This window comes from Geospiza fortis, unplaced genomic scaffold (genome assembly GCF_000277835.1).
Source record: "Geospiza fortis unplaced genomic scaffold, GeoFor_1.0 scaffold184, whole genome shotgun sequence".
Taxonomy (NCBI): domain Eukaryota; kingdom Metazoa; phylum Chordata; class Aves; order Passeriformes; family Thraupidae; genus Geospiza; species Geospiza fortis.
Window position 1 is genome coordinate 86,401 of NW_005054688.1, and position 16,431 is coordinate 102,831.

Sequence of the window (16,431 nt, forward strand, 5' to 3'; positions counted from 1 at the left end):
CGGGACCCCGTGAAGATCACTGAGGGCTGGGGGGTGATGTTCACCTGCAGCCCCCCGCCCCACTACCCAGGTAAGGGGGACACGGCAGAGCACGGGGCTCCCAGATTTTCTGGGAATTCCATGGAAGGAAATTCGGGGTTAATTCAGAGTTTGTAACCCAACAAAGCAGAGGCAGGACACACTGGTGTGTCCATGCAAGGGCCAATTCCAGCTGGGAATCCCGCTGGGTCCATCCCAACTGGGAGGACACAACAACCAGAACAGTCAGTTCACTTTTCCTCCCTTGGAAAGACCAGTTCCAGCCAGGAATCCTACTGGGTCCATCCCACCTGGGAGGACAAATGTCCAGTTCATTCCTTTCCTGTTCCCCCCAGGTGCATCCTACCGGTGGCTCCTGAACGAGTTCCCCAACTTCATCCCGGCCGACGGGAGACGTTTCATCTCCCAGACCACGGGCAACCTCTACATTGCCAAGACGGAGGCCTCGGACCTGGGCAACTACTCCTGCTTTGCCACGAGCCACATGGACTTCATCACCAAGAGCGTCTTCAGCAAGTTCTCCCGCCTCAGCCTGGCTGCAGAGGGTCAGTGCAGCTTGGATTGTCCCAAAAATGCCAATTCTTATGGGAAAAATCTGAATTAACAACGTCCCCACAAAGCATCTGGGGACAGTGCCCAAGTCATCCTCCAACCTCTCTTAAGAGCTTCAAAAATACGGATGGGCTGGGATGGGAGGGAAGCAGCTCTCTCTCCAAGATTCCCTGTTTCCACTCCACCCGTGGGGGTTCTCTATTTTTAAAGGAAAATTCTGGTACAGGGAAAAGGGAATTAAACAGGAGGAAGGCCTGGATGGACATGGATTGAAGAAACCTGGGACAGTGGAAAGTGTCCCTGCCCATGGCATGGGTGGGACTGGATGGGCTTTAAGGACCTTCCAACCCAAACCAATCCTGGGACCCTCGGGAATTGTGGAGCCCTGAGATGTTATAAAAGAGATTTTTAGACACTTCAGCAAGAGCTGTCTGAAAAAGAAAATGAAACCTCTGTCCCCTCACCCAAACGGGTTGGGAAGTCACCTCATGGCTCCCCCTGCCCTTCAAGACCCTCTGGGTGGCATTTTGGTGTCACCCAGGTCCCCTGAGCGATGTTTTCCCCATGGCAGATGCCAGGCAGTTCCCACCCAGCATCAAGGCCAGGTTCCCTGCGGACACCTACGCTCTGACCGGGCAGGTGGTGACCCTGGAGTGCTTCGCCTTTGGAAAGTGAGTGCAGCTCTGTGTGGATTGGGATCGTGATTGGGATTGGGATGGGGATCAGGATGGGGAGGGAACGGCAGAACTTCCACACCTCCACTGGAAGACCAGAGATGGAGGGAAATGGGCAAAGGGAGGAGCTGGCCAAAGCCAAGGCCCAGTGGGACAGGACCGGGGTGGCCATGCGGGTCTGAGCTCAGCCCGGGTTCACCGGCTCGGCTTTTCCGCAGCCCCGTGCCCCGAATCAAGTGGAGGAAGCTGGATGGGCCGCAGTCGGCAGCGAGCCCCTGCTGCAGATCCAGCAGGCTGGATTTGAGGATGAGGGGACGTACGAGTGTGAGGCGGAAAACGCCAAAGGGAGGGACACCCACCAGGGCCGCATCATCATCCACGGTAACGCATCCAAATTCGTCCCTTATCCAAGGGGACACATCCAAACTCATCCTTTATCCAAATGGACACACCCAAACATGTCCCTTATCCATGGGGACACATCCAAACTCATCCTTTATCCAAGGGACACACCAAACACATCCCTTATGTAAGGGGATGCACCAAACGTGTCCCTTACCCAGGACACAACCAAACGTGTCCCTTATCCAAGAGGACACCTTCAAAATTGTGTCTTTCATCCAAGGGGACCCATCCAAGAACATGTCCTTCATCCAAACACGTGTCCATCCAAGGAACACATTCAACACGTGTCCTTCTTTCAGGGGACACAAACATGTGTCCACCATCCAAGAAAAACATTTAAACACGTGTCCTTCACCCATGGAAAGTGTTCTTCATCCAATGGGACACATCTAAACACGTCCTTCACTCAGAGAACACATTTTAACTCCCCAGAGCGCACCAAGGTGCCCCAGGCAATTGTCCGAGGCTTTGGGACTAAAACCACCCCCTCTAATCCTGCCCCTTACCAGCCCTAATTAAAGGTGTTGCAAAGCCTCAGCCAAGACCTGCAGGGATTGGGGAAACCTTTCCTTGGTGGGCACAGTTGGGCTGTGGCATGGAGAGAGAGGGAGAGAGCTCTTAATGGGCTCTAAAACCATCACAGCAAACATCAGGGAAGCAGGGAAGGAAGGAGAGTGCTAAAAATCAAGCTTGGCTCATGCTCAAGATCCTCTCCAAGCCTGAGGAGCTCCCACCAGGGGTAACGCTCTGAGCTGTTGAGCAGATCTAGTCAAGTTAAAAAACTTAAGCTGGTTACCTCATCCTGATCCCAGTTTTTCCCGAAGTCCAGGAATGGCCTGAAGCTGAGAGAGGGAAGGTTTAGAGGAGATATCAAGAAGAAATTCTTTACTGTCAGAGGGTGAGGCCCTGGCAGAGGGTGGATGGGGATGGTGGCACAGGGGCTGTGGTTTCCCCATCCCTGGAAGTGTTCCAGGCCAGGCTGGATGGGACTTGGAGCAAGCTGGGATGGTGGAAGGTTTTCCTGCCCATGGCACTGGGGGATCTTGAAGTTCCTTTCCAACCCAAACCATTCCATGATTTGATGGTTCAGGAATTGCTGAATTTACTCTTAAGAAGAGAAACCAATTCCTCAGCCCTGATCTTGGGCAGCAGGACCCGGCTGTGCCTCTCACTGCACAAAAGGCCGGGGCGGTTCCCGTGGCAGTTCCAGCTGTGCCACCGACTGTGCCGGCAGCGCTGGCACAGGGACATCCTTCTGCCAGCCTGGCACCGCCACCTCTCAGCTGAGCTCCTTGGCTCTGCCCTCTCTCTCTCTTGTCCCCTGCAGCCCAGCCCGACTGGCTGGACGTGATCTCGGACACCGAGGCTGACATCGGGTCCGACCTGCGCTGGAGCTGCGTGGCCTCGGGCAAGCCCCGGCCCACGGTGCGGTGGCTGCGGGACGGGCAGCCCCTGACGTCCCAGGTACCCCCCAGCCAGCTCTGACCCCGCTCCTCCAGCCCCAGCCCCTCCTCCTGCCTCGCTCCTGCATCCCTGCCCCGGTTCTCACCCCGCATCCCTCCTCCATGTGCCCCCATCGGGCTGCGAAGTGACGGCACCATCCCCTAATCCCCTCTCCTGGCGCTGCCATCCCAGCCATTGCTTCGTGCAGCTGCAGGGACTCACAGCCGGCCAGCAGGGAGGACAAACAGCCCCTCGTGCCTGTCCTGCTGTCACCTGCACGCTGCTGCTCAGGTGTCTCGGCAAGCAGAGCACGGCGACGTGGGGGAGTGATCGCACAGACATAAAAACAATTCCTGTGTTTTCCCCCATGGAAAACCAGGCCACCCCGAGGAGTCTGTGATGAAACTCAACCCCGACCCAGCTGAGGACTGAGTTCCATTTTTATTTTTTTCGGTTTTTCTCATCTAATGGGTTCATCCTCTTGTTTGCACAGAACCGCATCGAAGTGAGCGGTGGAGAGCTGAGATTTTCCAAGCTAGTCCTGGAGGACTCTGGCATGTATCAGTGTGTGGCTGAGAACAAGCATGGCGCAGTTTATGCAAGTGCTGAATTAACAGTGCAAGGTAATTCCTCCTTTCCCAGAGCTCTGGGTTCCAATGGGACACTGAAAAAAAAAATCTCTTCCTAATATCCTGATGTGATCCTGACATTGTGATGTCGCAGCGAGATAAGAGCGGGCAAAAACCTATCCGCTCACCACTGAAATGGTTGCTGGTTCAACAAGACACTGTGCAAGCCTTGAAATTCCAAATCCTGTGTAAATTCTGCATGAAAGCGGACAAAAAAATCCATTTAGCCACAGGAATTGGACAGGACACCCAGCAGCAGCACTACAACCTCTCTTCCACTACAAATTCCTCTTTTTTGGAGGAAAGAGGTCAAAAAAAAATTCAGCCTCCATTCCACCTGGTTTGATGGATGGTGAGTGGAGCTGAACTGCTGCCAAACTTGTTCCACGTTAGTCCAAAAGTTTATCTCCTCGTGGAGATGCCAAAGATAAATTAAAGGCCCTGAGCACCAACTGCTCAACATTTACACACCGAGGCCAACAGGTAAATCCCAATTCCATCTGCAATTCCAGGAGGAGTTTCAGGCAAGCTGGATGTCTGCGTTGGTCAGGATATTGAAGAGATTATCCTCGACATGTTCCAAAGCAGCTGTTGTTGTGTCTCTCAAAGACCTTGCACTTGTTAGGGTCATTCCCATCGCTCTGTCCCACTCGTGTGCCACGTAATTCCTGCCTGGCAGGCATCAGGATCCACCCTCAGCAGCCAAGGAATTCCTCCCTTATCCCGCTCTCCAGACTCTGCCTCGCTTCTCTTACCGAGCCATCCAACAAAAAAATCAACTCCCACTCGCACGGCGCTGAAATTCCCCCCAGGGCAGCGTTTCTAATCGTGCCTTAATCCTCTTTTTTTATCCCTGTAGCCTTTGCTCCAGATTTTAGACTAAACCCGGTGAAGCGCCTGATCCCAGCAGCCCGGAGTGGGAAGGTCATCATCCCGTGCCAGCCACGAGCAGCACCAAAAGCCACCGTGCTCTGGACCAAAGGGACAGAACTCCTGGTCAACAGCAGCAGGTAGCAGCGCAGAGTCAGCTTCCACCTAGAAAACGTAGCTAAAATATTTTTTTTTTTTTAACAGAAGAGTGGACTCGATGATCCAAATGTGCTGCTGCATCTCTGAATTTTCTTAGTTCTCTAATTTCTTCTTTAGCAAACTCCTACGCATTTTTTTTCTGCCTGATTTTCTCCCCGGTTTCTCCAAAATCAGTGGAAATTCCCAAATGTCCAGTGGACATTTTAACATTTCTTTGTGTGGCTCCTCCTCCTTTGCAGGGTGACGATTACGGCGGACGGGACCCTGATCCTGCAGAACATCAGCAAATCCGATGAGGGAAAATACACCTGCTTTGCTGAGAACTTCATGGGCAAAGCCAACAGCACTGGAATCCTCTCTGTCCGAGGTAGGGATGTTCATTTGGGGTCAATCAAGCAAGAAACAGCCAAGAATGAATGATGTGATGTTTCTTCTCTCCTTACACTCCCCAAAACCAGAATAATCAGGGAATCAAAGTGATTTCAGGTGGAGCAGCAAAACTTCTGCCTGACCCACCAACAAACAGCCCTTGAGCAAAGCCTTTCCATTTCCTAGTCCCTCCTCTTCCTCCCGTGAAGCCCCAGCTGTTGGAGCGGGATGAGAAGCTGGGAGGGATGGTTTGGATGCTGGGATGGGGACATTCGCTGCTGATCGCCTTTCCCGCTCGTTCCCTGCAGATGCCACCAAGATCACGCTGGCGCCATCGAGCGCCGACATCAACGTGGGCGAGAACCTCACCCTGCAGTGCCACGCGTCCCACGACCCCACCATGGACCTCACCTTCACCTGGTCCCTGGATGATTTCCCCATCGACTTTGACAAGTCCGAGGGGCACTACCGGCGAGCCAGCGCGGTGAGTCCAGAGGGAATTCCAGGCCATCCAAAAGGGTGGAAAATTAATTCCATGCTCGTTGTTTGAGTGTTTGTGCCCACCAAAGCTGCTCCGTCACTTTGCCCAGAGTGGTTGTGAATTCCACATCCCTGGAAGTGTCCAAGGCCAAGTTGGACGGGGGTTGGAGTACCCTGGGATAGTGGAAGGTGTCCCTGGCCATGGCTGGGGTGGAATGAGATGGGCTTTAAGATCCTTCCCAATTCAAACCTTTCCATGATTCCATGGTCACTCCCCTCCTAAACTGGAGGAGAAAGGGAAAGGCCTGTGGATAAAGGCAGGCAGAGATCACCCAGTGATCCCTCAATGATCAATCAATGACCACTCATTGATTACTCAATAACCACTTAATGATCACTCAGTGATCTCTCATTGATCGTTCATTGGTCACTCAATGTTCACACGATGTTCACTCAATGGTCACTCAATGATCATTCAATGATCATTCATTGGTCACTCAACGATCACCCAATGATCACTCAATGTTCACTCAACAATCACTAAATGATCACTCAATGATTGGCCAATGACCACTCAATGGTCACTCACTGACCACTCACTGATCACTCATTGATCACTCATTGATCACTCTTTGATCACCATCCCAAGCCAAACAGACCCAGCACAGCCTCGGCCTTGGCCAGCACTGGATCCATCCTGGATCCATCCAGCTCCATACCCCTGGGGGAATCTTTTCCCATCTCCCTCCTCTCCACCTCCACCACCCAAACCCACCCACCCAAACCCACCCCACACTGCATTCTGGCCCATGACCGGTCACCTTCTGGTGCTGTCCCCACCGTGTTGTCCCGTTGCCCTGCAGAAGGAGGCCATCGGGGACCTCAGCATCTCCAACGCGCAGCTGCGGCACTCGGGGCGTTACACCTGCACAGCCCAGACCGTGGTGGACAGCGCGTCCGAGTCAGCCACACTCACCGTCAGAGGTAATTCCCTGTGGGAACGTTCCCTGCTCCTGGCAAACCCAGAGCAATGGCATGGCCATCAGCTGCTCTGCAACCACCTCACACCCAATAATTCCGTGATGTGGCCCAGTGGGTTTTATTTTCACCCAAAACTTGGGTCTGATCATCTTGGAGGTCTTTTCCAACCTTTCCAACCGAGCTGAGGAGCTTTTCCAGAGGCTAAATCTGGCGGTGAAGCTTCCCAGCTTCCAGAAAGGAAAGGCCTAATGTGAATTTAGGACTTGCACAATGCACAGAGTGACAAACCTCCAGATCTTCCATGTCAGTGACACATTTCCCATGCCCCCAGGACCTCCAGGCCCACCCGGGGGGGTGGTGGTGGGGGACATCGGTGACACCAGCGTCCAGCTGAGCTGGAGCCGTGGCTTCGACAACCACAGCCCCATCGCCAGGTACCTCATCGAGGCCCGGACCCTCCTGTCCAACCAATGGAAGCAGATGCGCACCAGTGAGTGTCCCCACAGTGGCACCGGTGACACGCCGAGGCCACCGGCCACCGGCCAGTCCTGGCTCCGTGCTGCTCCTCGCTCTATTCCTTCCCCTCTGGTGCTATTGGATTTTACAGATCCCATAAACATCGAGGGCAACGCGGAGACGGCGCAGGTGGTGAACCTCATCCCGTGGATGGATTACGAGTTCCGGGTCCTGGCCAGCAACATCCTGGGAATTGGGGAGCCCAGTCTGCCCTCCAGCAAAATCCGCACCAAGGAAGCAGGTGGGTGTGGAGGCAAGCCCAGGTGCCTGCCCGGGATGGTCCCAAGGGATGAATCATCTCCTGGAGAGCTCCCAGAGCTGAGGCCACCACAGGATTTTCCATCTTTTTGCCCATTTCTGTGTCAAAGATGAGCAGAGTTAGAGTTGCACTTGCCAGCACTACATCCAGCTGGGAATGTTCGTTCCATGTCCAGCTGCTTGGACAGAAAGGATGGGAAAACAACAGGAGAACTTCACCCAACCCACCAAATGCAAACCAGCTTCTTCCTAATAAAACTCCTCTCCACATCCCTGCTTTTGAGCTCCATCCTTGTCCCCTCAGACACCAAATCCTTGTCCCTAAATCACCTGGTCAGGCACAAGCTGGAATTCCACAGAGCCCAGTCCTTTCCTGGAGCTGTCCCATTCGGTGTCACCGGTGTCATGTCATGTTTGTGGTCTTCAATCACTCCCACGTCCTTAACCCAAACTCTGCTTTTTTGGGGGGACCTCACAGCACCGACAGTGGCACCGTCCGGGCTCGGCGGCGGCGGAGGGGCTCCCAACGAGCTCATCATCACCTGGACGGTGAGTTGGGAACAGGGAAGGCACCAAGGCGGGACCACGTGGTGTTTTTGGTGGGAAATCAGCGCTGCCATCCCAGTCTGGACATGGGGATGAGCCAAGGGCTGGTTTGGATGGACCAAGCACACATTTCCTTTGGGAAATCTGTTCCAGTGTCCCAGTTTGTACACAGGGTTGAGCCAAGGGCTGGTTTGGATGGACCAAGAGCACATTTCCTTTGGGAAATCAGCAGCACTCTCCCAGTTTGGACTCAGGATTAAGCCAAGGACTGGTTTGGATGCACCAAGTGCACATTTCCTTTGGGAAATCAGTGCCACCATCCCAGTTTGGACACGGGGTTGAGCCATGGGCTGGTTTGGATGCACCAAGCACACATTTCCTTTGGGAAATCAGCGCCACCATCCCAGTTTGGATGAGCCAAATCCCAGTTCGGATGGACCAAGGCTTTCTCTCTCTTCCCAGCCGACGCTGCGGGACTACCAGAATGGGGACGGCTTTGGGTACATCGTGTCCTTCCGGAGGAAGGGCAGCCAGGCCTGGCTGAGGGCGCGGGTGCCGCACGCGGAGTCGCTGCACTTCGTGTACCGCAACGAGAGCATCGCGCCCTACACCCCCTTCGAGGTGAAGATCAGGGCCTACAACAGGAAAGGGGAGGGCCCCGAGAGCCTCACGGCCATCGTGTACTCGGCAGAGGAAGGTAAAGAGCAGCAGGAGAGCTGGGAATGTTCACCTGGAGAGGAGAAAGCTCCAGGGAGAGCTCAGAGCCTCTCACCGTGTCTGAGGGGGCTCCAGGAGAGCTGGAGAGGGGCTTGGGACAAGGGATGGAGGGACAGGACACAGGGAATGGCTTTCCACTGCTAGAGGGCAGGGATGGATGGGACATTGGGATGGAATTGTTCCCTGTGAGAGTGGGGAGATGGAATGGAATCCTCAGAGCAGCTGTGGCTGCCCCTGGATCCCTGTGAGTGTCCAAGGTCAGGCTGGATGGGGCTTGCAGCAGCCTGGGGCAGTGAAAGGTGTCCCTGCCATGGCAGGGGTGGCACTGGATGAGCCTTAAGGTCCCTTCCACCCAAACCATTCCACGAGAGCACAGAGTCGGAATTCCAAGTTTTGTCCAACCCGTGGAGATCCCTAGCCAGACCCCTGTCCATCCGAGAGCTCGGACGTTCCTTTGGCTCCTCTACTCCTCCAAACCCTCAGAGTGAGGATTCCCTAAGCCCAGCCACGGCTGCCCCACAGCCTCGGGGCAGACACGGATCCCAGAGCTCACTGCTGTGGCCCTGCTTGTTCCCCTAAGTCCCTAAATCCCTTACACCAGCTGTCTGCCAGGGCATGACGCTCCGGGAAAACCTTTTGTTCCCAACGGGGCCCAAAGTCAGGAAACGGATTTTATTCCTGTCTTTCAGAACCCAAAGCGGCTCCTTACAGGGTCATTGCCAAGTCTGTCCTGTCCTCGGAGATGGATGTGTCCTGGGAGCCCGTGGAGCAGGGAGAAATGACTGGAGTCCTTTTGGGATACGAGGTAGGAGATTCCAATGGGAATGGGAGACCCTGAGAGCCCAGCAAGGAAAATTCCCCCGGGTTATGTGAGGTGAAAGGAAACGGCGTTTTGATTCCAGAGGTTGGGGGATAATTCTCACACCACGTGGTTCTAATGGGGCTGGCACTGCTCTCTCAGGAGAGATTAAAGGGAATCATCCCATTTTTCCTGCTTGCCTTTCCCGGGAGGCCGTGGCCTCATTCCTGGGCGCACACAAAGCAAAACGCACAGAAACAAACACCCAAAGGCCCTGCGGGGTGGGCTGACTCGGGATTTGCAGATCTCTCCTTCCTAAACCCATCCCGTCCTTTTCCACGCAGATCCGGTACTGGAAGGACGGGGACAAGGAGGAGGCGGCTGACAGAGTGAGGACAGCGGGGCTGGTGACATCGGCCCATGTCACCGGCCTGAACCCCAACACCGACTACCACGTGTCCGTGCGAGCCTACAACCGGGCAGGGACCGGCCCCCCCAGCCCCGCCACCAACGTCACCACCACGAGACCTCGTGAGTGAGCCCTGACCCCTCCGCCTTCCACAGGATGCCCCAAAATCACCCAAACTTTGATCTTGGTGCTCTTGTTCGATGTCCCCTGAATGCCCCACGGTGGTGACAGCTCAGGGGATGGCTGGGACAGCCTTCTCCTCCTCCCTCCCTGATTTACCCAATCCTGTCTGGTTTTGCATCCCTCAGCACCAAAAAGGCCACCTGGGAACATCTCCTGGACTTTTTCCGGCTCCACAGTCAGCATCAAGTGGGACCCCGTGGTGGCCAAGGCAGACGAGTCAGCAGTGACGGGGTACAAGGTACGGCCAGCGAGGCTGGGATTCTCCTGGAGGTGATCCAAGGAAGCCACAGGGAACAGGAGCTCAGCATTCCCTCTCCCCACAGATGCTCTACAGGCAGGATTCCCACTCGGCCCCCACCCTGTACCTGGCCAGCAAGAGCCACATCGACATCCCCATCCCTGAGGATTTCACTCACGCCTTCGTCCAGATCCGGGTGACCGGGCCCGGCGGGGACGGGACCCCGGCAGAAGTTCACATCCTCAGGAACAGTGGTACCTGTGCTCCTCTGGCCACACCCACCCCACTGACCACACCCATCCCCTGGACCCAACCGTCCATGTGCCCCTCTAGCCACACCCATTCCACTGACCACACCCATTCCACTGACCACACCCATCCATGTGCTCCTCCAGCCACACCCACCCCACTGACCACACCCATTCCACTGACCACACCGTCCATGTGCCCCTCCAGCCACACCCATTCCACTGACCACACCCACCCCACTGACCACACCCATTCCACTGACCACACCCATTCCACTGACCACACCCATCCATGTGCTCCTATAGCCACACCCATTCCACTGACCACACCCATTCCACTGACCACGCCCATACACGTGTGCCACCAGCCACACCCATTCCACTGACCACACCCATTCCACGGACCACACCCATCCATGTGCTCCTCCAGCCAACATCTGCCCCTCTGACCACACCATTCCTCTGACCACACCCACTCATTTGGCCACACCCACTCCCTGTGCTCCCTGACCACGCCCTCTCCATGCCCAAATTCCCCTTTCCGAGGTTTTCCAAGGCCCCAGAGCTCACAGGGCCCCTCCTGTCCTTCCCTTCCCAGCAGGAAGGACTCAGCCATGCCCCTCCCATCCTGGCCACAGCACGACCCCAATAAATTGTGTTTTAAAACCCCACTCTCCCTTCCAGGGCCACAGGACAACGTCCTCCAGCAGGGTTTTAGGTTCAGACTCTGGAATTGGTCATTTCTGGAATTGGTCCTTTCTGGAATTGTTTTTTCCTGGAATCAGCCTTTGGTTCCCTGGTGCTGTTCACTCATAGGAATTCCTGACTCTTCTCCTTCTCCCCAAACCCAGTCCAGCCTGACCCAGCTTTAGGATCTGCAGCCTCCAGACCCCACAAAACCCAACTTCCCAAGAGTTACGAGCTAAAAACCATTTACGCTTTCCACTAAGAGTGAAACCCCATTTCTGTGGGGCCGCAGCTCCATCAAATTCCCTAAATCCAGGGGCGAATTCCCAGCGCCCAGTCCCAAATTCCCGCTCCCAGCACTCTCAGGATTTTCACCAGCACCAAACACACAAAAAAACCCCACAAAACCTCCCTCAACGACTGCCCCCATCCCTATTCCCTGTTTTTTTCCAGGGACGAGCATGATGGTGGAGGACTCGGGGATGAGGCCAGTGCCACACGTCGTGGTCATCACCACCAACTCTCTGCTGATGGTGGCCCTGATCAGCTCCCTGGAGCTCTGACCTCGGCTCCTCCCCGTCCCATGGGAGCAACGCAAATCCCATGGGAACAACACCAAATCCCATGGGAACAACACCAAATCCCTTGGGAACAACACCAAATCCCATGGGAACAACACCAATCCCACTTTGGGGCAGCACCACGGGGGAGAGAGAGGATTGGACCACGTGGCTGGAGGGGAGGAAGAAATTAAAAATAGCGCTTTTTTTGGTTTTTTTGGTTTGGAGGAACAAAAGCTTTCATACAAGACATGGGTCTTTAACTGATTAAATGTTTTTTAAGGAAAACGAAGAAAATGATGAATTCTCCGGGAATTCTGCTGCCAGCTGCCCCCGCCCTCACTGTATCCATAGGTTTTCTGCCTTATTGAAGCCATGTATGAGATAACCAGACTGCTAAATTTGACTTTTTTTTTTTAACTCTGTACAGTGAATTCCGTGGGGGGACGGGGACTGAGGAGTTCAGGGACCAGCATGTTCCACACCCATCCCACCACAGCCAGCTCGGAGCATTTGTGGGACAGGATTGACCCTTTTTTCCACAAAAAAAGGAGCCAAACCCTGCAGGAACCAGCCCAAGGAGACAAACCCACGGGAGGGACGAGCTCTGCCTCAGCCTGAAAATCTTTTTTTACTACTCTGGTGTTCACTTGCAGCCCCAGCCTGGTGCTTGTCTCAGCTGTGAGGTGCAAATTCCGTTTTCCCATATCCCACGTGCTTTTGGGGTGGATTTGTCACCCTGTTTGCCTCTTTGGGAGAAGGGGATCCTTTCCCAGAACCCTTAATTTGGGCAGCTCTGCCTAAAAACGGAGGTGTCAATAAATCCAGTTTCAGAGGGGCTTAAAGAAGGAATTTTTTTTTTAAAAAATGACAAAACTAAAACAGGAATGGGAGACTCCAGGAAGCTGCCACTGGGACAAGAAGGAAAATTTGGACTCGGATTCATCTCCCTGCACTGAGAATTCACCCAGCCAAAATTCCAGGCTCGGATTGGGACTGCAAAGGCTGAGATCCAGCCAGGAAGAGGCTCTGGATTCCAGCTCTGACAGCTGCTGGACATCCCAAGGAAATTCTGGGATGCTGAGGAGCCTGGGAAAAGCAGGAACGCTGAGCTGAGCACCCACAGGACTGGCTGGGAATCGATGTTGCCTGTTGAAACCTCTGTCTCCCAGTAAAGCAGTTGACCAAAGTTAACGAGAACTGGTTGGTGTTGCTGCTGGTTCCACCCCAAGGCAGGGTTTTAGGGATTTTCCCTGGCTGTGATTCCTCAATCCCAGAGAAAACCGTGCCAGCCTGGGCAATCCCAACCCTGGGATTTCCTGGCTGGGCCCTGACGTGCAGTTTTCCCTTTAAATGCCAATTCCTCGCCCTTTTTTAGCCCAGGTGGTGGCAGGGAAATCCCTCTCCAGACAGAGAGGGCAGCTCAGGCTTTGTTAAGCCCCGTTTTGGGCAGCCCCTTCTGCCATTCCATTAATCCAGGGTTGGGAGAGCCACAGGGAGGGATCTGCACCTGCAAATCCGGCATTTGCACCTTGGGAAATGACAAAAATCTACATTTAATGCCCAGCCAGAGCCACCAAGGACAAAAATCTACATTTAAAGCCCAGCCAGAGCCACCAGTGGCAAGAAAAGAATCAGAATCCTCCTTAAAAACCTCTCAGAGCTTCCTAAAATACAGCCCAGGGGTTAAAGGTGTGCAGAGCCAGGGAGAGAAGTGGAATTCGGGGGATTTGGAGGGCGGATGGAGAGAGGGAAGGATGGAGAGAAGGAAGGATGAAGGATGGAGAGAGGGAAGGATGGAGAGAAGGAAGGATGAAGGATGGAGAGAGGGAAGGATGAAGGAAAGATAGAGAGAGGGAAGTTTGAAGGATGCAGAGAGGGAAGGAGCCCTGGCCAGCTCCAGCCTCTGGTGATGCCAAAGGTCCCAGAGCTCAGAGCAGAGAGAGACATTTTTTCCTAAATTTCTGCCCTTTATGGTGGGAATTCATGGGCAGCGATTAAGAAAAGATGATTTTGCAGGGAGAGAGGGAAAACGGAGGGATGGAGATGCTCTTCCCAGGGTTTTTACTTCCCTACTTGCACTGAGCTCCATCCTCTGCTTTCCCTTTTCCTGCCTTCTCCCTTCCTTCCCCTGTTATGATAAACATCCCCCAATCCTTAAAAACCCTTCAAAAATCAAAGAGCACCCCCTAAAAAAAATCCCATTAAAGGCCCTTTGTGACAGCTGGACCCCAGTGGCCATCCCGGCCCTCGGTCTCCAAATAAAAACTCCAATTACGGATTCATTTTCCCTGCTCTGAGCATCTGGCTCCCCTCTGAAATTACAAAACCCCGCAATCCAAAGATGAAGGAGATTTTTGGCTCCTGCTCCGACTCCCCCAGCAGAGCTGGGGCTTTCATCCCGCTGGATTTGGGAATCCCAGCTGGGCCCAAGACACTGAAATTTCCATGACAAAGAGCTGAGAGGCTCCTGCAGATGGGGCAGCTCTGGACCATTAACTCCCAGCCCGCTGTGATGGGTCATTCCCGATTTTTCCACGTTCAGGAGGTGAAAAAAACCCTCTGGGAATCAGCTCTGGGAAGTGCCTGGTTTGCTTTTCATTCAAATAAATAAAATTATTTCCCTCCGTACCCATGTGTTTTGTTATCAAAGCATTTTTGTGTCATTCTGGTAAAAGGAAAAACTGTGGACAACCCCAGGAATCCCATCCTGAATTCCTAATCCAGGCTCCAAAGCGGCCGAAAATAGTAATTTATAAACTTTTTCCTTTGCAAATAAATTCTAAATATCCCATTAAATACTTATGGGATCCATGGAACGTCCTGAGTTGGAAGGGGAGGATCACCAAAATCCAACTGTGGATGACCCAAAGAATCCCATTCTGAATTCTTAATTCAGGCTCCAAAGCAGCCAAAAATATTCAATAATAAACTGTGTCTGTTGCAATTAAATTCTAAATTCCCATTAAATAGTTATGGGATCCATGGGACGTCCTGAGTTGGAAGGATCACCAAAATCCAAGTGTGGATAACCCAAAGAATCCCATTCTGAATTCCTGAATTCTTAATCCAGGCTCCAAAGCAGCCAAAAATATTCAATAATAAACTGTGTCTGTTGCAATTAAATTCTAAATTCCCATTAAATAGTTATGGGATCCATGGAACGTCCTGAGTTGGAAGGATCACCACAATCCAGCTGTGGATGACCCAAAGAATCCCATTCTGAATTCTTAATCCAGGCTCCAAAGCAGCCAAAAATATTCAATAATATTGATCAATCCATGGAACGTCCTGAGTAGGAAGGGGAGGATCCAACAATGGACGATCCCAAGACTCCCACCCTGAATTCTGGAAGTTAACAAAGAGCCAAAGACAGGGAATTGCGTCAATCTCCGTTCATTTCTCGTGCTGCTCTTCTCCTGCAAATCCTGCCCAGGCAGCAGAGCCCGAGGCTGAACACCATCCCCACGATCACCCCGCTCCCAATTCCCAGCGCGACCTCATAAAGCCATTGCTTCTCCCAAAAACTCTCCCGCTGCTCCGGGGGGCCCGTGGCGTTTTCCGGCACTTCCTCCCCGTTGGCCAAGAGCTGCTGCTCCCAAGTCAGGGATTTCTGGAAGTCCAGATCCACCAGATCGCTGGGGATCACCCTGAGGCCGAAGTAGATCCTCTTGACGAGCTGGAAGGAGCTCAGCACCTGCACATCGCAGCGGTAGGTCCCGGAATGCGACTCCAGCGCCGGCGAGAAGCTCAGGGAACGGCTGGGATTGCGGAAGGGATGGAACAGGAGGTCGTTGGTGGTGATGAGCCCCTGGGCGAACCTCCAGGTGTAGCCGAAATTCGGCCCCTCCAGGCTGGCGGCGTCCGCAGAGAGGCAGGTGAGTTGGACGGGTTTTCCCTCGGGAACGCTGAGGTGCCGGAGGCCGCAGATCCAATCGCTGAGGCAGCGCGAGCGCACCAGGGAGCAGTTGCGGTGCTCCCCGGCCGGGCTGACCTCGCACAGCTGCTCCTGCTTCACGCCCAGCCCGCAGGTGACGCTGCAGGGCGTGGAGTTCACCAGCACCATGGGCTTCAGCCCCAGCGGGATGGACTCCGCGCCCGGCGGGAGATTCAGGTCCAATCCTGGTTCTGAGGGAGGCTCCGAGGGAAGCTCCGATCTCGATCCCGCTTCCGAGGGGAGCTCAGATCCTGACGGAGGCTCTGAGCCCGGTTCTGAGGGAAGCTCTGAACCCGATCTCACTTCTGAGGGAAGCTCAGAGCCCGGTTCCAAGGGAAGATCCGATCCCAATCCCGGTTCCGAGGACAGTTCCAAGCCCGGTTCCAAGGGAAGCTCTGATCTCGATCCCGCGGAAAGTTCTGGGCCTGGTTCCAAGGGAAGCTCCGATTTCGATCCCAAGGGAAGCTCCAATCCTGCTCCTGAGGGAAGCTCTGATCTTGATCCCGAGGAAAGTTCTGAGCCCGGTTCCAAGGGAAGCTCCGATCCTGCTCCCGAGGGAAGCTCCAATCCCAATCTCAAGGGAAGCTCCGATCCTGATGCTGTGGGAAGCTCTGATCCCACTCCTGAGGGAAGCTCCAATCCTGCTCCCGAGGGAAGCTCCGGTCCCGATGCTGTGGGAAGCTCTGAGCCCGGTTCCAAAGGAAGCTCAGATCCTGCTCCCGAGGGAAGCTC

The 16,431-nt window shown here is 54.1% G+C and overlaps 2 protein-coding genes across 2 annotated transcripts in view; one reads left to right on the plus strand and one right to left on the minus strand.

Annotated features, from left to right (window-relative positions):
• Window positions 1-12,962, plus strand: part of CNTN2 (contactin 2) — a 14,229-nt gene extending 1,267 nt beyond the window's left edge. The window contains 20 exon segments of the mRNA XM_031065155.1: window positions 1-70; window positions 375-584; window positions 1,163-1,262; window positions 1,484-1,527; window positions 1,530-1,646; window positions 2,998-3,134; window positions 3,607-3,736; window positions 4,602-4,752; window positions 5,011-5,138; window positions 5,449-5,624; window positions 6,484-6,604; window positions 6,933-7,091; window positions 7,209-7,358; window positions 7,854-7,924; window positions 8,384-8,618; window positions 9,328-9,443; window positions 9,782-9,968; window positions 10,155-10,267; window positions 10,353-10,521; window positions 11,656-12,962. The exon segment at window positions 1-70 is cut by the window's left edge and continues 26 nt beyond it. Of these exon segments, the coding sequence (XP_030921015.1) occupies window positions 1-70; window positions 375-584; window positions 1,163-1,262; window positions 1,484-1,527; window positions 1,530-1,646; window positions 2,998-3,134; window positions 3,607-3,736; window positions 4,602-4,752; window positions 5,011-5,138; window positions 5,449-5,624; window positions 6,484-6,604; window positions 6,933-7,091; window positions 7,209-7,358; window positions 7,854-7,924; window positions 8,384-8,618; window positions 9,328-9,443; window positions 9,782-9,968; window positions 10,155-10,267; window positions 10,353-10,521; window positions 11,656-11,765 (2,694 nt within the window). The 3' untranslated portion in view covers window positions 11,766-12,962.
• A 2,094-nt stretch (window positions 12,963-15,056) lies between these two features.
• On the minus strand, window positions 15,057-16,431 carry TMEM81 (transmembrane protein 81). Its single transcript, XM_005430836.2, has one exon. The coding sequence runs from the start codon at window positions 15,826-15,828 to the stop codon at window positions 15,148-15,150; it is 681 nt and encodes a 226-aa protein (XP_005430893.1). The 5' UTR covers window positions 15,829-16,431; the 3' UTR covers window positions 15,057-15,147.